Source organism: Diorhabda carinulata, chromosome 6 (assembly GCF_026250575.1).
Source record: "Diorhabda carinulata isolate Delta chromosome 6, icDioCari1.1, whole genome shotgun sequence".
Taxonomy (NCBI): domain Eukaryota; kingdom Metazoa; phylum Arthropoda; class Insecta; order Coleoptera; family Chrysomelidae; genus Diorhabda; species Diorhabda carinulata.
Genome location: NC_079465.1, coordinates 1,064,313 through 1,092,194, shown reverse-complemented (window position 1 = coordinate 1,092,194; position 27,882 = coordinate 1,064,313). Strand labels below are relative to the sequence as shown.

Genomic DNA, 27,882 nt, shown 5'->3' with positions numbered 1-27,882 from the left:
ATAAGATTGAAATTAACCTTCACGTTTTTATGACAGTTTATTGAACTAGATTTGACAGGGCGTTCGTAATAAATAACTTCATGTTGAATTACTATCTATTTATAAATTTTTAAAATCACACAACTTCGTAATGATGATTATGGGTACATTTACGTCTAATAGTTGAATAAAACAACTTAAAAATCATACTTGGATTTATTAGCTTGATATATGTTGATTCCACCAAAAAAAAAAAAAATTATTATTTTTCGTTACAGATTTCTATTCGACCGGAGACGGTACAGCTTTTTTCTACAGTTCTCAATTTAGTTGCCCCGGCGAAGGATTCTATCCGGACTCCAACAATTGCACGATATTCTACAGATGTATTCAGAACGGTCAAAATAATTTTAGTCCGATAAGATTCGAATGTGCTAACGGAACAGTTTTCGATCCGGCAACGACAACTTGTAACTACCCGTACGCCAGTAGTAGAGAAGAATGCGGTGGAAATGCTATAGAAGAAACATTCAAACCTGTCACCGGTTCACCTTCGGCGACAAACTCTGGTCCAATAACAGCAGAAAGTACGCAGTCGACTCCTAATTTGGGCAACACTTGCAGCCGAGAAGGTTTCGTGGGAGATCCAGCCGATTGTAAAAAGTTCTATCGATGCGTATCCGGCGGTCGAGGGGGATTTATGAAATACGAATTCAGTTGTGGAACCGGCACCGTTTGGGACCCTAATATCCAATCGTGCAACTTCGTTTGGGCTGCGAATAGAGCCGAATGCCTTGGAGAAGGAGGTACACAGTTACCCAAAGTTAGATACGCTAGCGATAATTTGAGCTTTAATCAAACCACCTCCAATCAAAATTCTTCCCAATTCAATTCCCAAAGCAGCAATTCTTTTAGCAATAGTTCCAGTTTCTCCTCTAGCAGCAGTAGTAGTAGTAGTAGCAGTAGCAATAGTTCTAGCTCTAGTTGGAGTAGCAGTAATAATTCGTTACAAAACGGTAGCAGTAGCGATTCGCAACAGAATAATAATAGCGGAAACTGGCAACAAAACGGAAGCAGTGGCAGTGGCAATTCACAACAGACTAGTAGCAGTAACAATAACAGCTCACAACAAAGTGGTAGTAATACCAACAACAATTCCCAACAGTTTGGTAGCAATAGCAATTCCCAACAGTTTGGAAGCAATAATAATTCACAACAAAGTAGTACTAATAGCAATAGCAATTCACAACAAAGTAGTAGCAGTAGCAACAACAATTCCCAACAGTCTGGTAGCAATAATAATTCACAACAAACTGGTACTAGTAGCAATAATAATTCACAACAAACTGGTACTAGTAGCAATAACAATTCCCAACAGTCTGGTAGTAATAATAATTCACAACAAAGTGGTACCAGTAGCAACAACAATTCCCAACAGTCTGGTAGCAATAATAATTCACAACAAACTGGTACTAGTAGCAATAACAATTCCCAACAGTCTGGTAGTAATAATAATTCACAACAAAGTGGTACCAGTAGCAACAACAATTCCCAACAGTTTGGAAGTAATAATAATTCACAACAAACTGGTACTAGTAGCAATAACAATTCACAACAGAGTAATAGTGAAAATACTTCAAATTCAACAGGTAACCAAAGTACTTCTGGTTCGTCTTCAAGCCAAAATCAACAGAATCAACAAGGTTCTTCTTCTAGCTCCAATCAAAATCAACAAGGTTCTTCTAGTTCGAACCAAAATCAACAAGGTTCTTCTAGTTCTAGCCAAAATCAACAAAACCAACAGGGTTCTACGAGTTCCGGCCAGAATCAACAAGGTTCTTCTTCTAGCTCCAATCAAAATCAACAAGGTTCCTCTAGTTCGAACCAAAATCAACAAGGTTCCTCTAGTTCGAACCAAAATCAACAAGGTTCTTCTAGTTCTAGCCAAAATCAACAGAACCAACAGGGTTCTACGAGTTCCGGCCAGAATCAACAAGGTTCTTCTTCTAGCTCCAATCAAAATCAACAAGGTTCCTCTAGTTCGAACCAAAATCAACAAGGTTCCTCTAGTTCGAACCAAAATCAACAAGGTTCTTCTAGTTCGAACCAAAATCAACAAGGTTCTTCTAGTTCTAGCCAAAATCAACAGAACCAACAGGGTTCTACGAGTTCCGGCCAGAATCAACAAGGTTCTTCTTCTAGCTCCAATCAAAATCAACAAGGTTCCTCTAGTTCGAACCAAAATCAACAAGGTTCCTCTAGTTCGAACCAAAATCAACAAGGTTCTTCTAGTTCGAACCAAAATCAACAAGGTTCTTCTAGTTCTAGCCAAAATCAACAAAACCAACAGGGTTCTACGAGTTCCGGCCAGAATCAACAAGGTTCTTCTTCTAGTTCGAACCAAAATCAACAAGGTTCTTCTAGTTCGAACCAAAATCAACAAGGTTCTTCTAGTTCGAACCAAAATCAACAAGGTTCTTCTAGTTCTAGCCAAAATCAACAAAACCAACAGGGTTCTACGAGTTCCGGCCAGAATCAACAAGGTTCTTCTTCTAGTTCGAACCAAAATCAACAAGGTTCTTCTAGTTCGAACCAAAATCAACAAGGTTCTTCTAGTTCGAACCAAAATCAACAAGGTTCTTCTAGTTCTAGCCAAAATCAACAAAACCAACAGGGTTCTACGAGTTCCGGCCAGAATCAACAAGGTTCTTCTTCTAGTTCGAACCAAAATCAACAAGGTTCTTCTAGTTCGAACCAAAATCAACAAAACCAACAGGGTTCTAGTAGCTCTAATCAAAATCAGCAAAATCAACAGAACCAACAAGGTTCTTTTGGTTCCAACCAAAATCAACCAAACCAACAGGCGGAAAATAGATGTACGACAGAAGGTTTCATTGGAGATAACAGAAATTGTACCAAATTTTATAGATGTGTTAGTAATAATCGAGGAGGTTATACTCAGTATGAGTTTAATTGTGGAGATGGTACGGTTTGGGATCAAGAGAAAATCACTTGTAACTATCCCAGCGCTGTAGGCGGAAGATGTGGTACTACCGATAACCAAAACCAACAAAACATTGGAAATCAAAATGCTAACCAACAAGGATCCAATAATCAACAGAATAATGGAAACCAACAAGGATCCAACAATCAAAACCAACAAGGATCCAACAATCAAAACCAACAAGGATCCAACAATCAAAACCAACAAGGATCCAATAATCAACAGAATAATGGAAACCAGCAAGGATCCAACAATCAAAACCAACAAGGATCCAATAATCAAAACCAACAAGGATCCAATAATCAAAACCAACAAGGATCCAATAATCAAAACCAACAAGGATCCAACAATCAAAACCAACAAGGATCCAATAATCAACAGAATAATGGAAACCAGCAAGGATCCAACAATCAAAACCAACAAGGATCCAATAATCAACAGATTAATGGAAACCAGCAAGGATCCAACAATCAAAACCAACAAGGATCCAATAATCAAAACCAACAAGGATCCAACAATCAAAACCAACAAGGATCCAATAATCAAAACCAACAAGGATCCAACAATCAAAACCAACAAGGATCCAATAATCAACAGAATAATGGAAACCAGCAAGGATCCAACAATCAAAACCAACAAGGATCAGGAAACCAAGGATCCAACAATCAAAACCAACAAGGATCAGGAAACCAAGGATCCAACAATCAAAACCAACAAGGATCAGGAAACCAAGGATCCAACAATCAAAACCAACAAGGATCAGGAAACCAAGGATCTACTAATCAAAATAACGCAGGACAAATAACAAATGAACAATGTGTTAAAGAGGGTTTTGCAGAAAATGACAAGGACTGTAGTAAATTTTACCGATGTGTGGGAGATGGAAAAGGAGGTTTTATTAAATATGAATTTTCGTGCGCCAAAGGAACAGTCTGGGATCAAGCATCATTTTCTTGTAATTACCCCTCAGCAGTAACTGGAAAATGTAATCAAGATCAAGAGAATGGCCAACAAAATGGAGGAAATGGATCAAATCAAAATGGCAACCAAAACGGAGGAAGTGGGTCAAATCAAAATGGCCAACAAAATGGATCAAATCAAAATGGCAACCAAAACGGAGGAGGTGGATCAAATCAAAATGGACAACAAAGTGGAACAAATCAAAATGGCAACCAAAACGGAGGAGGTGGATCAAATCAAAATGGACAACAAAGTGGAACAAATCAAAATGGCAACCAAAACGGGGGAAGTGGATCAAATCAAAATGGCAACCAAAACGGAGGAAGTGGGTCAAATCAAAATGGCCAACAAAATGGATCAAATCAAAATGGACAACAAAATGGATCCAATCAAAATGGCAACCAAAACGGAGGAAGTGGGTCAAATCAAAATGGACAACAAAATGGATCCAATCAAAATGGCAACCAAAACGGGGGAAGTGGATCAAATCAAAATGGCCAACAAAATGGATCAAATCAAAATGGCAATCAGAACGGAGAAAGTGGGTCAAATCAAAATGGCCAACAAAATGGATCAAATCAAAATGGTCAACAAAATGGAGGAAATGGTGGATCTAATTCAGAGAATAACCAGGTAATTGTCTTATTTTTTATTTAATAAATGAGAACCATATTATATGTAAAACTAATTTGTAGGGATCCTGGAACCAGACAAATATTTCCAGCGGAGTTGGATCTACTTGTTCAGAAGAAGGATTTTTAGGTGATCCGAATGACTGTGGAAAGTTTTATAGGTAAGTGATGAAAATGAATTCAACTTTTATAACCATGAATTTTTTGATATCCCAAATTTTCCATTTGCCAGATGCGTATCCAACGGGCAAAATGGCTACATCAGGTATGAATTTTCTTGTCAAAAGGGCACCGTATGGGATACTGTACAAATAACTTGTAACTTCCCTTGGGCTGTATCGGGAAAATGTTCTTCATCAGCTCCTGGCACTCCATCCAATCAAAATGGTCAACAAAATGGTGGAACTGGATCAGATCAAAATGGAGGTACTGGGTCGAATCAAAATGGCCAACAAAATGGAGGCAGTGGATCAAACCAAAATGGTAGTAATGGACCGAATCAAAATGGTCAACAAAACGGTGGAACTGGATCAAATCAAAATGAAGGCACTGGATCAAATCAAAATGGAGGCACTGGATCAAATCAAAATGGAGGCACTGGATCAAATCAAAGTGGTCAACAAAACGGTGGAACTGGATCAAATCAAAATGGAGGCACTGGATCTAATCAAAATGGAGGCACTGGATCAAATCAAAATGGAGGCACTGGATCAAATCAAAGTGGTCAACAAAACGGTGGAACTGGATCAAATCAAAATGGAGGCACTGGATCTAATCAAAATGGAGGCACTGGATCAAATCAAAGTGGCCAACAAAACGGTGGAACTGGATCAAATCAAAATGGAGGCACTGAATCTATTCAAAATGGAGGCACTGGATCAAATCAAAATGGAGGCACTGGATCAAATCAAAGTGGTCAACAAAACGGTGGAACTGGATCAAATCAAAATGGAGGCACTGGATCTAATCAAAATGGAGGCACTGGATCAAGTCAAAATGGAGGCACTGGATCAAATCAAAGTGGTCAACAAAACGGTGGAACTGGATCAAATCAAAATGGAGGCACTGGATCTAATCAAAATGGAGGCACTGGATCAAATCAAAGTGGTCAACAAAACGGTGGAACTGGATCAAATCAAAATGGAGGCACTGAATCTAATCAAAATGGAGGCACTGGATCAAATCAAAATGGAGGCACTGGATCAAATCAAAGTGGTCAACAAAACGGTGGAACTGGATCAAATCAAAATGGAGGCACTGGATCTAATCAAAATGGAGGCACTGGATCAAATCAAAGTGGTCAACAAAACGGTGGAACTGGATCAAATCAAAATGGAGGCACTGAATCTAATCAAAATGGAGGCACTGGATCAAATCAAAATGGAGGCACTGGATCTAATCAAAATGCTCAACAAAATGGTGGAACTGGATCAAATCAAAATGGAGGAACTGGATCAAACCAAAATGGCCAACAAAATGGAGGCAGTGGATCAAATCAAAATGGACAACAGAACGGAAATGATGGATCTAATTCACAAAATAATCAGGTAATTATCAATTTTTGCATGTAATTAATTTGTGAAAATATTGGACGCATCTATCATATTGTAGGGTTCCTGGAACCAGACCAATATTTCGAGCGAAATTGGATCTACTTGTTCAAAAGAAGGCTTTTTGGGTGATCCAAATGACTGCGAAAAATTTTATAGGTACGTAATGAGATCGCGGTGGATTTTTTAAGAAATGATTCGAGGTTTTTAAATATATATACGTGTTTCTATCTTCTCGCTTCTTTTCTAATTGACAGATGCGTTTCCAATGGACAAAACGGCTACATCAGATATGAATTTTCATGCCAAAAAGGAACCGTATGGGACACTGTACAAATAACTTGCAACTACCCATGGGCTGTATCCGGAAAATGTTATTCATCGGCACCTGACACTCCATCAAACCAGAACGGAAGCGATGGATCAAATCAAAATGGCGACCAAAGCGGAGGGAGCCAACAAAATGGAAATAATGGCTCGGATCTGAATAATCAGCAAAATGGGTCGAATGATCAGCAAAACGGAGGTAGTGGATCCAATCAAGGTGGTCAACAAAATGGAGGAACTGGATCCAATCAAGGTGGTGCACAGAATGGAGGCAATGGAACTAGTCAGAATGGTCAGCAAAACGGGGAAAACGGTTCGAATAGTCAACAGAATGGAAGTAATGGATCCAATCAAGATGGCCAACAAAATGGAGGAGCTGGATCTAATCAAAATGGCCAACAAAATGGAGGAACTGGATCTAATCAAAATGGCCAACAAAATGGGGGAACTGGATCAAATCAAAATGGTCAACAAAATGGAAGTAACGCATCGAATGAAAATGGCCAACAAAATGGGGGAACTGGATCAAATCAAAATGGCCAACAAAATGGGGGAACTGGATCAAATCAAAATGGTCAACAAACCGGAAATAATGGATCAAATCAAAATGGCCAACAGGTAATTATCATATTTTGCATGTAATTGAAATTATTAACATGAAAATTCGCAGGGAACCTGGAACCAGACCGATATTTCAAGTGAAGTTGGATCTACTTGCACAAAAGAAGGCTTTTTAGGTGATCCGAATGATTGCATGAAATTCTATAGGTATGTAATGATGTTATATGGAAAAAAAATAGACATGCTTCTTATTTCGTATATTTTGAATTGGCAGATGTGTATCTAACGGACAAAATGGCTACATCAGGTATGAATTTTCATGTCAAAAAGGAACTGTATGGGATACTGTACAAATAACTTGTAACTATCCATGGGCAGTGTCTGGAAAATGTTATTCTCCAGCTCCGGGAATAGCGTCAAACGAAAATGGCCAACAAAACGGAGACAATGGATCGAATCAAAATGGCAGCCAAAACGGAGGCACTGGATCGAATCAAAATGGTCAACAAAATGGAAGTAATGGATCAAATCAAAATGGCAACCAAAACGGGGGAACAGGATCAAATCAAAATGGCCAACAAAATGGAAATAACGGATCGAACCAAAATGGACAACAAAACGGAGGCATTGGATCCAATCAAAATGGTCAACAAAACGGTGGAACTGGATCAAATCAAAATGGAGGCACTGGATCTAATCAAAATGGCCAACAAACCGGTAGTAACGGATCAAATCAAAATGGCCAACAAACCGGTAGTAACGGATCAAATCAAAATGGCCAACAAACCGGAAGTAACGGATCAAATCAAAATGGCAACCAAAACGGAGGAACAGGATCGAATCAAAATGGCCAACAAAATGGAAGTAATGGATCCAACCAAAATGGACAACAAAATGGAGGAACTGGGTCCAATCAAAATGGCCAACAAACCGGTAGTAACGGATCAAATCAAAATGGCCAACAAACCGGAAGTAATGGGTCAAATCAAAATGGCAACCAAAACGGAGGAACAGGATCGAATCAAAATGGCCAACAAAATGGAAGTAATGGATCCAACCAAAATGGACAACAAAATGGAGGAACTGGGTCCAATCAAAATGGCCAACAAACCGGTAGTAACGGATCAAATCAAAATGGCCAACAAACCGGAAGTAACGGATCAAATCAAAATGGCAACCAAAACGGAGGAACAGGATCGAATCAAAATGGCCAACAAAATGGAAGTAATGGATCCAACCAAAATGGACAACAAAATGGAGGAACTGGGTCCAATCAAAATGGCCAACAAAATGGAAGTAATGGATCGAATCAAAATGGACAACAAAATGGAGGAACTGGGTCCAATCAAAATGGCCAACAAACCGGTAGTAACGGATTAAATCAAAATGGCCAACAAACCGGAAGTAACGGATCAAATCAAAATGGCAACCAAAACGGAGGAACAGGATCGAATCAAAATGGCCAACAAAATGGAAGTAATGGATCAAATCAAAATGGCCAACAAAATGGAAGTAATGGATCGAATCAAAATGGCCAACAAAATGGAAGTAATGGATCGAATCAAAATGGCCAACAAAACGGAGGAACTGGGTCCAATCAAAGTGGACAACAAAATGGAAGTAATGGATCGAATCAAAATGGCCAACAAAATGGAAGTAATGGATCGAATCAAAATGGCCAACAAAACGGTGGAACTGGGTCCAATCAAAGTGGACAACAAAATGGAAGTAATGGATCGAATCAAAATGGAAATAACGGATCGAACCAAAATGGACAACAAACCGGAAATAATGGATCAAATCAAAATGGCAACCAAAACGGAGGAACTGGGTCCAATCAAAATGGACAACAAAATGGAGGAACTGGGTCCAATCAAAATGGCCAACAAAACGGAAATAACGGATCGAATCAAAATGGCCAACAAAATGGGGGAATATCGTGCCCGATTGGTGATTTGGACGGTAACCAAACAACTTTAATCTGCCCTACAGGATTCCGAAGACACCCCCGGTACTGTAACTTATTCTACCAATGTACTACGAGTAAAAATGGGCACGATTTCAAAGTACTAGTGTTAAGCTGTCCGGATGGATTGTTGTTCGATGATACGAAAATTCAATGTTTACCTCCAAACGAAGCTAGCACCTGCAGGAGTGAAATCGCTTCAAGTACTCTTTATAGACGTTTAGAAGCGAATTCAATTCCACCAGTAAGTACCAATATTTCATAAAAATCGTTTTTCCTCGTATAATTTCCGTCAATTTCAGTTCCAGGTTGCGAATACGAACCGCCTTTGTCCAACAGAAGGTACTCACAGTCTAGAATCCACAGCTTGTAGTCCCAATTTCGTCAAATGTGTAAAATCCAATAGACGCGATCGTTATTTGGAAGGTTACATGTTCAAATGCCCCGAAGGTTTCTCCTTTTGGACTATAAGTCGACGCTGCGAACGCAATTACAGACTCATAGATTGCGCCACCGCTCCAAGTGATACTTTCAACCGGGAAGTACCCACAGAATACGATAACGTTTCTCTAAGAAGAAGAAAAAACGCCTACAACTGGTAAAATTATTTCGAGCGAGAGTTTCGTCGAGTGCGACTCGACCAAAGTCTTTTTCCGGATCCGTGATGAATATTTGAATCAAATATCACTGGAATTATATTTTTTATTACTAACCAAAACGTTCTTAATGAAACTCTCGGTATAATTCAGAAGTTAAGTCACCTTATTTTATAATCTGCATAAAGGTAATTGATTATAGCGATTCATTCGGAAATAATTCGACGTTTCGTTTTCCTATATTGAAAAATAAACACATTTAACTCATCTTCTAACCTCAAATTCCATTTATATCAAGTATATCAAGCTCACTAGGTATATCAATTCTCAATTTACCGTATTCAACGCCATCTATCACCCTATCAAACAAACTATATCAACGTAGGTAACGGTAAAGACAGAGAGAACGAGTAGGTAACTGTAAAGATAGAGGGAGCGGGTAAGTAACTGTAACGATAGAGGGAGTGGCTTGTAACTGGTTTTATATATTTCGACTCTCTTTTCTCTAATTAAAACAAAATTTGTGATTAAAATGTATCTAATTAGAATATTTCTTTATATTTAATAAGCGAATTTTAACCTCAAAATATTATTCGTTTTTCTTATGCTATATATCAATTACTTTTATATAACTTGTATGGTAACGCTTCTACCGCTTTTATAACCATAGGCGTTACCGTCAAATCGTATAACGGGATGTAATTCATTAAAAAAAAAACATCGACGTATAATTTTTTTTATTGAAACCACGAATTAAATGCTTTCGAATAACTCCATCTATCGCTCCACGTCTGGACTGGCTTAACGTAGTTTCGTAGCGACCGATAAATATGATTTAATTACAGTGTTGCCGTATTTCAAATGATTATTCGGAATATTAATCGAACGCCTATGGTTATAATTAATGCAAATTCGACTGATCTTTATATTAGGAATAATTAAAAAGTAGTCGCGGAATTGAGATGATTCATTTCAGTGCCGCCTCTTGGGTATTTGGTTATGGTTATTTATTTTTGTCCTAACACTTACTATAATGATAATTTTCACGATTTAGCAATAATTAAATGTAAAAAAAAAACTGTTTGTATCGTAAATTTTTGTAAAAAAACAATAAATAAATTCATTACAATTTGATGTTTGGTATTATTTTTCTATATATCAATATATAAATAACTAATTTCTATGTATATAACGGCCCTCTACTACCAGGAGCACATAATCGACGATGGTAAATAGCAGTGAAAACTTGTAGGGGATTAGAAGCTCAAAATATTTTATGTTATTTTTCCTTATAGTACGCCAATGATTAAATATAGTTTAATATTTAATTCAACGTTCATTATTTATAGTTATAAAAATTCAGAACCGGAATTTGTTTAGATAAAAGTCACACTTCAGTTCAAGGATGTAACACTACAAATTTTTCAAAAATGAAGATATTTCTTCAGTATATAGTTTTATAATTCTACCTTATGGGTGAGTATTTAAGTTTTTTCGTTTATTTTCACTGGAACTTGCATCGTTTTCGAAATTATTATACTTTTATTTTTTGGCCAAATCTATTTTATTTGTAGGTATAAATAAAAAGTTATTAAAGTCGTAAAGTAATTTTTGAAATCTACATCGAATTTCAATATAAAAACTTATGTCTATTATAATATAATTTATAATTCCTTTGAAATTTTTTAAACCCTTTTTAGGCAAGTAAATATAAAATTAAGAAAGAAATCGAAAGCAACTTACCTGAAACAGTTCCAAAATAATAACAAATTATAAAAAACTTATGCCCACCTCTAGCAAGGGATACAGACATAGATACTTTTAATTTGGAATGTCGAGTTTTCACTTTGTTTTTCATGCAGAAATATAATTCATACAAACTAATGTATTTTTCCATATATTTATAGCCTTACAAAACTTTTTTTAAATAAAAATACTGATGTTACCATTATTTTATTCTTCTTTTCTAAACTTCTTTTTGACAAGACAAGCATCATTGAGATGACTAATAATAATTTATCAATGTAGGCAACCAACATTGCATGTAATATTGTTTCATTAAATATAAAGTTACTGAGTATTTAACATGCATTACAAAAAATAATCTAAATATTGAATGTTGTTATTGAAATAATAATTGTTATTAAACAAAACAAGCAAACAAATCAAGTATTTAGGATGATATTAAAATATTATGTTAGTTTATGGCAGAAATAACTGTCCACCTCTAGCAAGGGATACAGACACAGATACTTTTAATTTGGAATGTCGAGTTTTCACTTTGTTTTTCATGCAGAAATATAATTCATACAAACTAATGTATTTTTCCATATATTTATAGCCTTACAAAACTTTTTTTAAATAAAAATACTGATGTTACCATTATTTTATTCTTCTTTTCTAAACTTCTTTTTGACAAGACAAGCATCATAGAGATGACTAATAATAATTTATCAATGTAGGCAACCAACATTACATGTATTATTGTTTCATTAAATATAAAGTTACTGAGTATTTAACATGCATTGCAAAAAATAATCTAAATATTGAATGTTGTTATTGAAATAATAATTGTTATTAAACAAAACAAGCAAACAAATCAAGTATTTAGGATGATATTAAAATATTATGTTAGTTTATGGCAGAAATAACTGTCCACCTCTAGCAAGGGATACAGACACAGATACTTTTAATTTGGAATGTCGAGTTTTCACTTTGTTTTTCATGCAGAAATATAATTCATACAAACCAAGAATAGTTCACCAATAGGATTGATCAATCCCATAAGACGTACATACGCCAATTCTTGAGCCAAGGTCAAGTGATGCTTACGTCACCTGCAGACCTCGACGGCTTGTTTACCATTTACGCTGTGCGGTATTGCTTGTGTTTTTGTTAATTCGAAAAGGTCGTACAAGTGATTGAAGAGTTGGAAATTCGTTTTTTACTTAGTTCTACGTTTTAAAAACTATTATTTGTGTGTATTATATATGTGGAGAATAGTGAAGAAAGACAATATTATTGTTTAAGGCAAAATAATCTCTGTTTTACTAATTATAAAATACAGATCATTTTAAAAAATAATTCATTTTCTTTAATTTCTTTTCTTCATTGTATACCTATTATAAATGGAACTTAAAATTAACTGAATAATTGGAAATTGGATTTTAAATTAATATTAATTCATAATAATGAATAAAACTTAAAAAAATAACTGTATTTTTGTTAAAATTGGCCTTTAAACTCATCAAATAGTCTAGCTCAACAAAGAGTTAAGACCGGTCGAGGTCTGCAGGTGACGTCACGTATGGCGATTTTTCGCACGCACATGGCAGACACATTCAGTTTATTGAGCAATCCTATTGGTGAACTATTCTTGCATACAAACTAATGTATTTTTCCAAATATATATAGCCTTACAAAACTTTTTTTAAATAAAAATACTGATGTTACCATTATTTTATTCTTCTTTTCTAAACTTCTTTTTGACAAGACAAGCATCATTGAGATGACTAATAATAATTTATCAATGTAGGCAACCAACATTGCATGTATTATTGTTTCATTAAATATAAAGTTACTGAGTATTTAACATGCATTGCAAAAAATAATCTAAATATTGAATGTTGTTATTGAAATAATAATTGTTATTAAACAAAACAAGCAAACAAATCAAATATATAGGATGATATTAAAATATTATGTTAGTTTATGGCAGAAATAACTGTCCAGCTCTAACAAGGGATACAACCATTGAATAAAAAATAAAGTAATATGCACTGAATGGTTGTTGCAAATGGCGGACGGCAATATCCGATTTACCATAGGCGTGCTATTTTATAGTAAATTTACGTATTTAAAATATAAGCCAATAAAAGTATGAAATTTCTCGAACGTCAGATTATTGTATATGTCAAATTATTCATCTTATACTCGAATGCAATTTAATAAAAGTAAGTTGAATTATATATAGAAACAATCTCTATTAACCGAGGGTGATTTTTTAGAAACTAATTGAAACTATGAGCAAAATTGATTCTGAAGAAAAATCACCTCTACTGTTTATTGTAGAAGATGAAGTTCCCGTAAAAAATGGCTATTTCGAAGGTCGTCGATTTAATGATATCACGGCGGGAGCAACGACAGTTTTAACGCATTTTCCCAGTAAGTAATTTTGACATCAGGCAGCCATTTTTAATCCTATTTCGTAACCGTGTACACTTTGTTTCCTTATTTATTTTTTTATTACGTACTTTTGATGCTTGATATTAAGTCTCGTACATTTGTCAATTGATATACGAGGTAGTTATAAAAAGTTTTCGATTTTAAAAATTAAACAAGATATATTTTTGTCAATTGTCAATGACAAGTCTACAAAATGGCCGACATTTTAGTGAGAACGTTTTAACAAGTTTTAATTTGATTTAATTTGATACAGGGTGTACTCGAAAAATTTTTTATACGTTTTATACCCTCGTTTCTGAGTTATAAGCGTTTAAAGTTGCGAAATCTGAAAAAAATCATCGTAAATTCGATTATTTATTGAAAATATATACGAGAGGCATTAAAATCAACGAATTAATCAATCGACGAAGGATATTTATTCGAAATTATACAAACTAGTACGTAAAAAACAATTTGCAATACCACGTTGTTATTTTTTCATAAAACATTTGTTTATTTATATAAAAACGACCTTGAAACACCTTAATTACTATAAAATACATAGGAAATTGTTAAAATTACAATCGACGCATGAAATGCAGTGTATAAATTTCAAATTGATTATTATTTTTAATATGGTACGTGCTAATGCTTGTTTCGCTTTTTCACAAAGTAAAATGAAATTAAAATTGATTTTACCAACACTACAAACACATCCGCGCACTCATAAACATCCAGAATATTCTTTTTAAAGGTAAGATCGCTTACAAAATCAAATAATCCGAATAATCTTCATTAAAAATCACCCCAAATCAGCTCGGTACAACCAACGTTCACTTTTAGGTTAGATTTTTCTTTAATATAGGTTAGGTTCTATCATATTCAACAAACGGAAAGACGTGGAAGCGACCCCTAGCGATAACAACCGACGTAGAGCTGAAAGAAGAAGTTTTAAGCCGCGTTCGCATCGCGGCGACAGATTACAACGACTCAAACGTATAGAAGAAGAATTATGGAGTCGCAGTATACGTCAATTAGTGCCGATAAACACGTTTTTACGTAAAAAAACCTCTAATAAATGCTGTTAAATGCGAAGTATTTTGTTTTATAGATTATATTAGTTCGTGTTGGATAGCGACGGCTCTGTCAGCTCTGATATTCTTCATGATGATCTTACTGGTACTATCGACTATAACAGCGGCCAGTTTACGCGTACCTAGGTGCGCGGCTTCACCACGAACCGACAACACTACCATCCATTTAGTTCACGTACACGATTCGTTCCATCCGGACAATCGAAGCGTCAAATTCATAAGGGAAATCATGGGGTTGTATCCCGATTACGATATGAGATTATTGGAAATATACGACAAAAAACGGCACGATTACAACTTGGAGTCGATGAGCACCGAAATGAATATCGAGGTAAATGCAAATTAGATACTATACATTTTAAATTATCCGATAAATTGTTGTTATTTTCCTTTTTTTGTATATTAAATTTCGTTTTCGGCGGTTTATTTCGCGTCAAAATCGTCGCCATGTTGGTAAACTTGAAGTACGTTAATGACAGATTTGACGTATTCATATCGGCGTTGCCATATTTTCGAAACTTAAGTAGAAATCCGTAGATTGGATTTAATCGTTTATTTTATCGGAAATGTTACGAATTTTGCAGGAGAATTCGAGTATTATCGAAAATACATCCGCGTCCGGTGTATCGACGTCTAAAAGACAGAAGATATTGAAAAGAAGAAAGGAAATAGAAGACGCCCAGATGTTATTGAATATGTTATTGCACGCTAGATTAGTCGATATAAACGAACCCGTAAAAACAACCCCTAAATCTATGAGTAGTACAAAAAAATCGGTGGAAACTATAGAAAAGTTAATAGACGATTACCCTAAGATAACCTATAAAAATACGACTTATCCCGAAGCATTTTCCGACTCGCCCCTGTATCCTCATTACCTGATTATGGACGATAAGTTGAAGGTGTTCGCGATTCGAGTGCTACAAATATGGCAGTACGGCGGCATCAGCTTCGACATCGAAAACCCGAATTTGGATTTGCACGAACGCCATTTTGTAATACCGGAAAAAGTGGCGAACGGCGACGAGTTCGAGGAAACGGTCGTTGTCGACGAAAAGGCTTCGAGATTGGAAAGTAAAGTGGCTTGCCACGCGTTCTTCGGACAGATCTTGATGATTTTGAGGAAGGCCGATAAACATACGACCGTCAACGAAATCATGAGACGAACTATCAAAAGTTTTTGTAAAAATTACGCGGCTGGCTTGGAGAATTGTAAAAATTACGTGACTGTTTGAAATATTTTTTTATAAATATATTTTTTTAGTTTTCAAAATGTTTTTATTTCGATCAATATTCCGCAAATCCTACACGTTGTCTTCGGTTCGGGTCTCGAGCCTCAACGAGAGTTTGTTATACCACCCTAATTGAACGTAGTAACGTCGAAACTGCTCTCCTTTCAATGGCGATCCATTTGGTGTATTGATATCGACGATTTGACATCAAAGTGTTCAAAGGAGATGTAATTAGGCTTAAATTTCTACCTGATCGGTGGTTCGCAGTTGGAATTTAAGATGGCGCCAGTTGAAAAGAACCAAAAAGCGACGCTCTTCGACGTTGTATTCTATTTAAATCTCGAGCCCCAACGAGAGTTTGTTATACCACCCTAATTGAACGTAGTAACGTCGAAACTGCTCTCCTTTCAATGGCGATCCATTTGGGGTATTGATATCGACGATTTGACATCAAACTGTTCAAAGGAGATGTAATTAGGCTTAAATTTCTACCTGATCGGTGGTTCGCAGTTGGAATTTAAGATGGCGCCAGTTGAAAACAACCAAAAAGCGACGCTCTTCGACGTTGTATTCTATTTAAATCTCGAGCCCCAACGAGAGTTTGTTATACCACCCTAATTGAACTTAGTAACGTCGAAACTGCTCTCCTTTCAATGGCGATCCATTTGGTGTATTGATATCGACGATTTGACATCAAAGTGTTCAAAGGAGATGTAATTAGGCTTAAATTTCTACCTGATCGGTGGTTCGCAGTTGGAATTTAAGATGGCGCCAGTTGAAAAGAACCAAAAAGCGACGCTCTTCGACGTTGTATTCTATTTAAATCTCGAGCCCCAACGAGAGTTTGTTATACCACCCTAATTGAACGTAGTAACGTCGAAACTGCTCTCCTTGCTATTGCGATCCATTTGGTGTATTGATATCGACGATTTGACATCAAACTGTTCAAAGGAGATGTAATTAGGCTTAAATTTCTACCTGATCGGTGGTTCGCAGTTGGAATTTAAGATGGCGCCAGTTGAAAAGAACCAAAAAGCGACGCTTTTCGACGTTGTATTCTATTTAAATCTCGAGCCCCAACGAGAGTTTGTTATACCACCCTAATTGAACGTAGTAACGTCGAAACTGCTCTCCTTTCAATGGCGATCCATTTGGTGTATTGATATCGACGATTTGACATCAAACTGTTCAAAGGAGATGTAATTAGGCTTAAATTTCTACCTGATCGGTGGTTCGCAGTTGGAATTTAAGATGGCGCCAGTTGAAAAGAACCAAAAAGCGACTCTCTTCGACGTTGTATTCTATTTAAATCTCGAGCCCCAACGAGAGTTTGTTATACCACCCTAATTGAACGTAGTAACGTCGAAACTGCTCTCCTTTCAATGGCGATCCATTTGGTGTATTGATATCGACGATTTGACATCAAACTGTTCAAAGGAGATGTAATTAGGCTTAAATTTCTACCTGATCGGTGGTTCGCAGTTGGAATTTAAGATGGCGCCAGTTGAAAAGAACCAAAAAGCGACGCTCTTCGACGTTGTATTCTATTTAAATCTCGAGCCCCAACGAGAGTTTGTTATACCACCCTAAATGAACGTAGTAACGTCGAAACTTCTCTCCTTGCTATTGCGAGCCATTGGGGGTGTTGATATCGACGATTTGACATCAAACTGTTCAAAGGAGATGTAAGTAGGCTTAAATTTCTACCTGATCGGTGGTTCGCAGTTGGAATTTAAGATGGCGCCAGTTGAAAAGAACCAAAAAGCGACGCTCTTCGACGTTGTATTCTATTTAAATCTCGAGCCCCAACGAGAGTTTGTTATACCACCCTAATTGAACGTAGTAACGTCGAAACTGTTCTCCTTACAATTGCGAGCCATTGGGGGTGTTGATATCGACGATTTGACATCAAACTGTTCAAAAGAGATGTAATTAGGCTTAGATTTCTAGCCGACAGGTGGTTCGCTGTTGGAATTGAAGATGGCGCTAACTACATGAATCAAAAAGCGACGCTTTTCGACGTTATCTTCAGTTCGAGTCTCGAGCCCCAGCGAGAGTTTGTTATACCACCCTAATTGAACGTAGTAACGTCGAAACTAGTCAGTGGTTACAAACTAGCTGCTAGCCAGCTGCAGACTACTGCGAGTGCAGTTTTATGGTATTTGGAACCACCTAGTTATTCGATATGTCCTAGTTGAGAGCCCTAGGTGGAGGAAAATCAGAAATCGAGCTTATCAGGATCCGGAACACTCAAATCCCGAACCGTCTCGACAACCTTGACCTTAATTTTCTTTTATTATTCGCCGCATCATTGATCCGGTGGACTTTTAAAATTTGGTACTTCGTAAACGTCATATTTATTTGACAAATGACAGCGTCATCCGTGTGTCATTTATCTAGTGATGTTATACGTAAAAGTTAAAATATATAAAACTGTGAATTTACTTCGTGTGCACTATAAAAACTAACGACGATATTAATTAATACTTTCCATAGTTTAATAACAGTATAATTCGCCATATTCCGTATCTTCTGATCGAAGCAATAAATTAAATTTCGAAATTTATTACGTAAAAGGATTATTATGTCCTTTTTTATCGTCTCCGGGATATCGACGGACACGCAAACGTTTACGTTTAATCCTAATTCTGCTTGCGAGTTTCTTCGCTTTTAGTTTAATGACGGTTTCAAATGTAAAATCTACGAAAATGAAGAAGATTTTTTCAATTTTAATTCTTCATTTATTGGTGGATAGTTCGAGGGGCGTAACTTGCAAGAAGCTTTCGTACCAGACCTTAGTGTCTAACTGTTTGGACGATATTATTAAGAACCAATTCAAAGCCACTCGAACCGCTCTGGTGACGATATTAGTAGGAAATTTGGAGTCCCCTTCGGGGGAAATACTCGACAAAATATTAATAAAACTCCAGACATCGTCTCCGTTGTTTATTTACGCCACGATCACGGGGGATTTGGACGTGGAGGATTACAACGAGAATATTTCGCAGAAGTTCGACACGGAATTTTATTTGATCGTGTTGGACGACGATTGCCGAGTGGAAGACGTTTTGGGTAATATCAAAATGACGCAAACTTTCAATCCGTACGCGATGTGTTTGATTTACTTGGAAACCGATGCCGAAAATAAGGAGGATCGCGTTAGAGATATTCTCGATATGTTTTTTAGAGCTCGGTTTCGATCGACTGCTGTTTTGGTACACGAAAATCAGAGTTTATTTAATTTGTTTACATTTAATTTTACGTCTTTCGTTAAGGAGACTTGCGAGGCGCCTAATACTTTGAATTTGGTCGATCGGTGTGTACGTGGTAAGTACGAAAATAGGCCAGTCATTTTATTAACGCTATTATAAATTAAATATGAATTTTAATGAAAATGGTGAGTTTTATGATAAAATTAGCCCAGACAAAAATTGTAGATCAGATAATTATCTATAAAAAATGTCTGAACACTTTTTTTCTAATAAGCACCGTTTTTGAGATATAATGTTTTAAAATTTTTGAATCGCTTTATTTCAAAAACCGTCCATTATAGGAGAAAAAGTATTACGACATTTTTTATAGATAATTATTTGTTCTACAATTTTTATCTGAGCTAATTTTATCATAAAACTCACCGTTTTGCTTAAAATCGAAAAAAACTAGTTTTCATAACCTTTAACCGGTAATAATTTCTTTTCCGAGCGTCGTATCGATGAGAAATTTTCAAATTTCATTTATAATACTGTTTTAAATAATCCTGCCAATTTTCAACTAGGTGCGATTTTTTTTACCTCGGAAGTCTAAATTGACCGGACTAATGACGCATTTCAAAAATTATTGAATCGATATAATCATAATAGATTAAACTGGTGACTGAATCGACTCGTTAACAAAATTTTTTTATTTTTTAAACAAAAAAAACGAGTCCACGATATTGTAAAATTACTTTTCGCTTTATTTCAAAAACCGTCCATTATAGGAGAAAAAGTATTACGACATTTTTTATAGATAATTATTTGTTCTACAATTTTTATCTGAGATAATTTTATCATAAAACTCACCGTTTTGCTTAAAATCGAAAAAAACTAGTTTTCATAACCTTTAACCGGTAATAATTTCTTTTCCGAGCGTCGTATCGATGAGAAATTTTCAAATTTCATTCATAATACTGTTTTAAATAATCCTGCCAATTTTCAACTAGGTGCGATTTTTTTTACCTCGGAAGTCTAAATTGACCGGACTAATGACGCATTTCAAAAATTATTGAATCGATATAATCATAATAGATTAAACTGGTGACTGAATCGACTCGTTAACAAATTTTTTTTATTTTTTAAACAAAAAAAACGAGTCCACGATATTGTAAAATTACTTTTCGCTTTATTTTAAAAACCGTCAATTTTAGGAGAAAAAGTATTACGACATTTTTTATAGATAATTATTTGTTCTACAATTTTTATCTGAGCTAATTTTATCATAAAACTCACCGTTTTGCTTAAAATCGAAAAAAACTAGTTTTCATAACCTTTAACCGGTAATAATTTCTTTTCCGAGCGTCGTATCGATGAGAAATTTTCAAATTTCATTTATAATACTGTTTTAAATAATCCTGCCAATTTTCAACTAGGTGCGATTTTTTTTACCTCGGAAGTCTAAATTGACCGGACTAATGACGCATGTCAAAAATTATTGAATCGATATAATCATAATCGATTAAACTGGTGACTGAATCGACTCGTTAACAAAATTTTTTTATTTTTTAAACAAAAAAAACGAGTCCACGATATTGTAAAATTACTTTTCGCTTTATTTCAAAAACCGTCAATTTTAGGAGAAAAAGTATTACGACATTTTTTATAGATAATTATTTGTTCTACAATTTTTATCTGAGATAATTTTATCATAAAACTCACCGTTTTGGTTAAAATCGAAAAAAACTAGTTTTTATAACCTTTAACCGGTAATAATTTCTTTTCCGAGCGTCGTATCGATGAGAAATTTTCAAATTTCATTTATAATACTGTTTTAAATAATCCTGCCAATTTTCAACTAGGTGCGATTTTTTTTACCTTGGAAGTCTAAATTGACCGGACTAATGACGCATTTCAAAAATTATTGAATCGATTAAACTGGTGACTAAATCGACTCGTTAACAAAATTTTTTTATTTTTTAAACCAAAAAACTAGTCCACGACATTATAAAATTACTTTTTGCTTTATTTCAATATATATACTTATCGAAAAGTAGGTTACCTATCAGCTGTGAGCGACACCTAACCTAGAATATAACGGATTTTCGGTACAAATTTTGAGTTAAAAACTTACAAAAACATATTTTTAAACTCATTAATAAAGTTATTAATTGGATAATTGTATTATTATACCACATAAGCTAGTTGATAATCGATGAAAATAAATCTCACAGTTAACTTAGCTCGATGTTTAGATTTCAAATACAATAATTCATATAATAAGTGGTTGTTGAAAAGAGAAATTATTTTTATTTGTTAATCATATCAATCATACACAATAAGGATAATAATTTAATAAATAAATAAATGTAATAAGCAGTTTAAACCGGTTAGAGTCTTTTATATAGAAACTGCGTAAAAACATACGGCGCAGACATTGTGTGATAGATAGCGCGTAGTGTACACCGTTGCCAAGTTTTCAGTTACAAAAACTTTAATGTTTAACTGTTATGTTTTAGGAAAAATGTTGAACAATTCCAAGACTTATTTCGAAAAAATACACATCACGGATTTTTCTAATTGCAGTTTGAATATTGTGACGAAACCGTATCCCCCGTTCGTTATAAACGATAAACGCGGTTTCGAAATCGATTTACTTAAAATAATTGGTGAAAATTTGAACGTCCGTTTCCGTATAAACGTACACGAAGACGAAAACTGGCGGGAATCAACGAATAATACACGAGAAGGTTTAATAAATTACGTCCTTGAAAAGAAATACCTCGGAATAGGAAACATCGGTATTGGAAATATACTAGATAACGAATTGGAATTTTCTTATAGTTATCATTTAGAACCGATAGTATTCGTCGTACCCATAGCACGAGATATACCAAGATGGCGGATACTGACAGTTATATTTACGACGCAGATGTGGGGGATATGCATAGCAACAATCGTAGTTTTCGGTTGCGGTTTCTGTTTAAATAAAAAACACGAAAATTATAATAATCCATTTTTAACATCGTTTCAAATAAGTATAACGCAACCGGTACATGTATTTCCAAAAAACGATATAAATAGAATACTATTCGCAGCACTTAGTGTTCTAAGTATAATGTTAACTTCAGCCTATACTTGTACTTTGATAAAAGATCTGAAAAATCCCATGAAAGAACATCAAATATCTAAAAACAAAGAAATACTACAATTATCCGAAACTTTACGGTACAAATTCGGCGGTGAATCGATTTACAAACAACTATTCGATAAAGAAATAATCGAAACTAATTATCAAACGATGTCTGGCGTGAATGATACTACGAAATATTGGATAAAAGAAGTAGCAGAAAAAAAAATTCTATGGACTTTGTCGAGTGCACATTATGTTAGATATTTAATAGCTATAAACAGTGACGTTACAAATAAAGGTGACGACCAACCGAAAGTATACGTTGCCAAATTTCATTTCAGTTCGTACCCTTTGAGTATAGTAGCTAGAAAAGGACATTTCATGCTCAATTCCATCAACGAAGTTGTAAAAAAAATGCTCGTCAGTGGATTAGTCGATTTTTCGTGGAGGAAATACGAAAGAAAAATACTAGAAGAAGAATCTCGCGATTCACGTATAGATACGGTTCCTTGTGAACCTTTATCTATACAACATTTACAAGGAGCTTTCGTCGTACTTGTTTTTGGGTATATTTTCGGTGTATTGATGCTTGTAGTCGAAGTGTTTATCAAAAAAATAAAGCTTCACAACAAGATTGTCGGTATAAGAAAAAGTATAATTAAGAAAATCCTCAAAAAAAATAAATAGAACGTATAAAAGAGTCAAAATGTTTCTTAAATCATTTATAATTGTGGACCAGTTGGCAACGTTGTAAATAAAGTGTCTGTACAATCTCCATAGGCGTAACATATTATAATTATGTTTATTTAAAAAAATAAATTTAGTAATACGTTAAAACATGTGACAAAAATAAACTATTAACAAAAAACATGATATTCCTTATTCAAAATTGTTTTCAGCATGTATCATAACTATTTCTTTAAATCTATTTAGTCAGTTCTTTGTTGATGGTGACATGCTGTCACAGAGTTTTCGATGTTTTTGAACATGCTGTCTACTTCCATATAACCCAATATATTGTGATTACTTGAAAGTCACTTTAAATAATGCTTTTAACTTTGTTTTCAATTTTTTTCATTGCTGTACGTAATTAAATATAAGATAATATCATTATTTATTCATAAAAACGTACTATTTTAGTTTATACATAAATAAATAGATTTTTTAATTTACTAAGTATATACAATTTATTTTTATATTAAGATTAAATCTTCTTAATCTATAAAAAAACAACATTGTATTTGCATAAACCGATTTTCTATAGAAATTAAAAACGCACGCCACTGAATTCTGAGTAACCATCCAATAAACACACGTGTTCGTCTCATCTCAGCTGACGCGATGTATCAACTCATCAACGAACACCTGCAACCTAATAATTTTGCTTGTAACATTTTTAAGTTGGAATAACACACTAATATATACAGATTTTCATCATTACAATGTAGTAAAATGTTTTTAATTTGAAATCGACGAATCAATCTATTTTACGTCAAATGACGTGACGTTTCCGGAATCCATATAACAAATATTTCCGTTTCCTTTTCAACTTATATATAAATGTCATTATTTACCTTTTTATAATTATTGATAAAAAGTTCAATAAACAATTATGTTTAAGAAAAAGATTTTTTTCAATATAAAATATTGTTAAATAAAACGTACTGAAATATTATTATTACGTCATATGTCATTGAAATAACTAAATGACTCATATGAATTCATAAAAAAGAAAACTGGTTTATTGTTAATGCACACAATTATTCATAAAATAGAATAAGGAAGATTTATTTCACCTGCATCACTTCCTCTATTATTTTTTTCTTAAAGTGATCTTCACAATCAACTGTATATATAATCCTGTAAAGTATATTATGCCATAGGTGCTTGTATTGTGTGTTGCATTACTAGTAGGTCTGGTAATTTCTTTTTATGCTACAATGTCATTCGCATAGAACGCAAAGTATGTTTGATATTTGCAATACGATAACAGTACGAATAATAAATATTTAAAAATGATTATTTCAAACAAATAAAACTACTTAAAGTCGAACTTTATTTTTATTTTTAAATATCACAGCCCGTCATCTGTCGACAAAACGTACAAAACACAGACATCCAATTGTACATCATAAACATAGACATGACTAGACTGGATTTTTTCATATCAATACCTTCTGCGAATGCTTTCATTAAAAATATAAAGGATTCCATCAAAATAATTACGGCGTACAGTATCATAAAGGGTAACAAAAATATAGGATTTCCCTGAAATAAATATTGAGTGAATACAAAAAAGTAAGGTTGGATAAATAGTAGAAGGAACTATTATATTTATTCCCGTCTAGACTATTACGTACGTTGTTGAGTGAATTCCATGGGCGTACAATTGTATAGGAAAATCCTTATAGTAAACACATGTTTTAATATAAAAAGTATAAAGAAAAAATAAATGAATAAAGAAAAAAGACACGTAAGAAATGAATGTATTAACGATAATAGAGTAATACTTACAGTAAGAACTCCTATTAAAAGAAAACTGTAATATTCTGTCGAGAGTACTAGACATATGAGTTTAAGATCTCGTTCTACTTCCGGTACAACAATAGCGCCTTTTTTCAAACGTTCCCTCCAAAGATAACCAGGTAATACCGAGCCGCATTTAATTATTCTAATTATATCGAATATACTTAATACCTAAAAATGAATTAAATAAATTTCACGTGATTTTCAACAGTTTTAATACTTTACCATCCCGAGAATTCCCAAGATAAACACGTATATAGGAGAAAATGATAATGTCGGATGTGCGCAAAGACTTTTTATAGATTTATGATTTTTTTTCAATACCGGACCGATGAACGTGTGAAATGGCAGCTTCATAATGAATTTCGATGACGAGATATTTCACATGTCTGCTTTAATTTTAACTATAAAGTTCTTTTACGATTATGCATTCTTAACTAGAGCTTTTGACACTGACAAGCATTAGCTTTGTTCGTTGGTGTGATTCCGAACCACTCGACGTTCAGTTATAAAGTTCTGAATTGTTTACAAAAGATTAGTGTTGTTCGCGGGTCACACTGAAACGCTTTGGATTTATTTTTGTTGGAACTAAAATGTTTGGTGACAAAATGGCCGAAAAATAATTTTTGGTATATAGGTTTGAAGTGTAAATTTTACAATTTGTAGTCACATAATATTATACGTTATCGTTTAACCCTGTATAACGTCAATAGAAAGCATTTAAGAGACAAATTCGTTGTTATTTCTCTCTTCTTTTTCGTATTAGTTAGGTTAAGATTAATTTTTCAATGTGACATTGCTTAGGTTAGGTTAGATAATCTCTTCTTTTTTTTTTCGTGGAAGCCGAGTCATATTGAATGCTTCTTTTTTTTATATATAAGCCTGTAAATTAGCAAAAGTTTCTCTGGATGTTAATAAAAGGAATAGCAATAACTTTTATTTATATTTAATTTATTTTAACAACTTTGAGCTAAAGGAAATTAAATTTTTGGAAAAACTGACTTAATTATTGTATTTAAGACGTTTAAATCTTCAATATAATATTCAGGTTTATTTTCTTCCGGATATTTCCAGTTATTAATATGTTCCTTAGTAGCTGTACCACTTAATACCAATAATTTTTGAAATCCCCCTCGTATTGCAGTTACCATGTCTTGTTCGATTCTATATAAAAGAAGAATTTTTCATGAATAACAAACTGTTTTTTTAATTCTTCCAACAAAATGTATTGGACACAATAAAAGTTATTTTAATAATTTTTTGTGAAGAAGCTTGGCGCGCAAAAGCAAAATTTGTCCGGACGAGTCCATTTTTTGTTATATAAGGGGCGTCCTTATTCAGTATAAAGACGATATAATTCATAACAACATATAAATGAGTTTTTTTAAACATTTAGTTTTAATACGTTGATTAAATAAATTAAATATACCTCAAAGTAAAATGAATAATATATATAAAGTGTCAAATATAGAAAGAGTTAAGATCAAGCCTAAAGAAAATGTATTTGTGCGAAAAATATTTATCTTCAAGTTGACATTATAGTGCTTATGTTAATTATTAATTATGGTGTCTAAAGTGAATTTGTTTAACCAAAAAGGAATATCAGGAACAAAAAATTTATTTCAAGTAAGTGTTTTTAAGTTTAAAAATGATTTTAGTGCCTCGAATGATACTTACGAATCCCCTATTATCAACGTTCTATCCGGATTAGTAATATTGAATTTTAATTTGATAAAATCGACCAAATATTGCGATGGTTTAGCTACGTAAATAGGTTCTTTACCAGATGCAGCTTTCAAACATTCAACGAAATAATGCATGCCTATAATTGGTCCTCTGTTTGCTACCGGTACAAATTTATCAGACATTCCTACCACCAGTCGACAATCGGGTTGTTTCAAATACCAGACACATTTTTGTAACTTGATGTAAGTCATAGTTAGATCAATTTCGACAACAACTGCTTTTATTTTGTTATTTTCGTCGTAATGTTGTAGAAAACTCTCCAATTCGTTGTCGACTTCTATAGACTGAAATAGACTAGACTAGATTCAACTAAATACGTTGATTATCGTCTGTAGATGAACAAATATGATTTTGATAGGTTTTTTTATTATGAAATAAATATGTTACTTACAACTTCGGGTACTACATTGAGCCCAGCATGAACCATCGCTTGCCTCAATGCCGGAGAGCCTATTAAATATATTTCATCATTGTAATTAATATTTTTGAAGAACGAAATTATGGTTATGATAGGGTTGATGATGTCATCTGAAGTTACGTTATGGTTAAGTTTATTCAGAATGTTAGCTATATCTTGTGGTGATTTATAAGCGTTATTTGTCAAATAATTGACTCGTTTTTTCAATTTTTTCAAATTATTAATACAATCCGATGCTCCTGTTATTGGTTTATAGCTGAGCCACACCACACCTATGAAAAAATTCGAGTAGATTAACTTTTAAAAGTAGAATAGTGAAAATTGTTTTCTCAGTACCAAATACTTACCATCTAAATCGAAAAAAACGTTGTCGAAGGATTTTAAAAATTCTATTTGGTCTTCTTTTGAAACATATGCGAGGTTTTTTAATTTATCCATAGTTATAAAAGGTGTCTAGACGTTTACTCAAAATATTCACAAATATAAAAATTATATTCTGGTGAATAAATATTAGCACAAAGATATGTTATCTATAATTAGCTAAATTAGCAAATAAAAAAATAATTGCTATATGATTAGAACATAAAAATTAACCTGTACGAGGTATGTTTGAGAATAAGTTGATTTTTGAATCAAACAATTGACTAGAGGTACTATTTCAATAAAAAACGATCAAATGCAATGTTTACATTGTATCACAGTGTGAGATAACGTGTTATTTTCATATCGCATCACACTGACATATTTATACCTACCTATCATAACAGTGCGGGGTAACGCGTTATTTTTATATCGCATTATAG

General features: G+C 34.1%; 5 protein-coding genes across 7 annotated transcripts; 3 read left to right on the top strand and 2 right to left on the bottom strand.

The window, feature by feature from the left end:
- The first annotated feature begins 139 nt into the window (after positions 1–139).
- On the top strand, positions 140–9,581 carry LOC130895208 (hornerin-like). The gene is made up of 11 exons (XM_057802397.1): positions 140–143; positions 258–984; positions 1,201–2,762; positions 2,868–4,576; positions 4,639–4,736; positions 4,808–6,122; positions 6,187–6,284; positions 6,383–7,070; positions 7,123–7,220; positions 7,288–9,223; positions 9,282–9,581. Exons 1-11 carry the CDS (start codon positions 140–142, stop codon positions 9,579–9,581), a joined length of 8,535 nt encoding a protein of 2,844 aa, XP_057658380.1.
- Positions 9,582–10,963: 1,382 nt separating this feature from the next.
- Positions 10,964–16,106, top strand: LOC130894980 (uncharacterized). Of its 3 annotated transcripts, none has more exons than XM_057802061.1 (4): positions 10,964–11,051; positions 13,583–13,739; positions 14,851–15,164; positions 15,418–16,106. In XM_057802061.1, the coding sequence occupies exons 2-4, from the start codon at positions 13,598–13,600 to the stop codon at positions 16,066–16,068; spliced, it is 1,107 nt and encodes a 368-aa protein (XP_057658044.1). In that variant the 5' UTR covers positions 10,964–11,051; positions 13,583–13,597; the 3' UTR covers positions 16,069–16,106. The 3 variants fall into 3 exon arrangements, with proteins under 3 accessions (XP_057658044.1, XP_057658043.1, XP_057658045.1); XM_057802060.1 differs by lacking the exon at positions 10,964–11,051 and adding an exon at positions 13,366–13,528; XM_057802062.1 differs by lacking the exons at positions 10,964–11,051; positions 13,583–13,739 and adding an exon at positions 14,382–14,493.
- A 2,667-nt stretch (positions 16,107–18,773) lies between these two features.
- Positions 18,774–23,535, top strand: LOC130895207 (uncharacterized). The gene is made up of 2 exons (XM_057802396.1): positions 18,774–19,392; positions 21,776–23,535. Exons 1-2 carry the CDS (start codon positions 18,774–18,776, stop codon positions 23,074–23,076), a joined length of 1,920 nt encoding a protein of 639 aa, XP_057658379.1. The 3' UTR covers positions 23,077–23,535.
- Positions 23,536–24,436: 901 nt separating this feature from the next.
- Positions 24,437–25,433, bottom strand: LOC130895390 (uncharacterized). Its single transcript, XM_057802639.1, has 3 exons — positions 25,141–25,433; positions 24,904–25,086; positions 24,437–24,657 (listed from the first exon to the last, which is right to left on the bottom strand). The coding sequence occupies exons 1-3, from the start codon at positions 25,270–25,272 to the stop codon at positions 24,457–24,459; spliced, it is 516 nt and encodes a 171-aa protein (XP_057658622.1). The 5' UTR covers positions 25,273–25,433; the 3' UTR covers positions 24,437–24,456.
- A 304-nt stretch (positions 25,434–25,737) lies between these two features.
- LOC130895389 (glycerol-3-phosphate phosphatase-like) lies at positions 25,738–27,860 on the bottom strand. Its single transcript, XM_057802637.1, has 4 exons — positions 27,427–27,860; positions 27,053–27,351; positions 26,593–26,945; positions 25,738–26,079 (listed from the first exon to the last, which is right to left on the bottom strand). Exons 1-4 carry the CDS (start codon positions 27,515–27,517, stop codon positions 25,896–25,898), a joined length of 927 nt encoding a protein of 308 aa, XP_057658620.1. The 5' UTR covers positions 27,518–27,860; the 3' UTR covers positions 25,738–25,895.
- Positions 27,861–27,882: the final 22 nt, after the last annotated feature.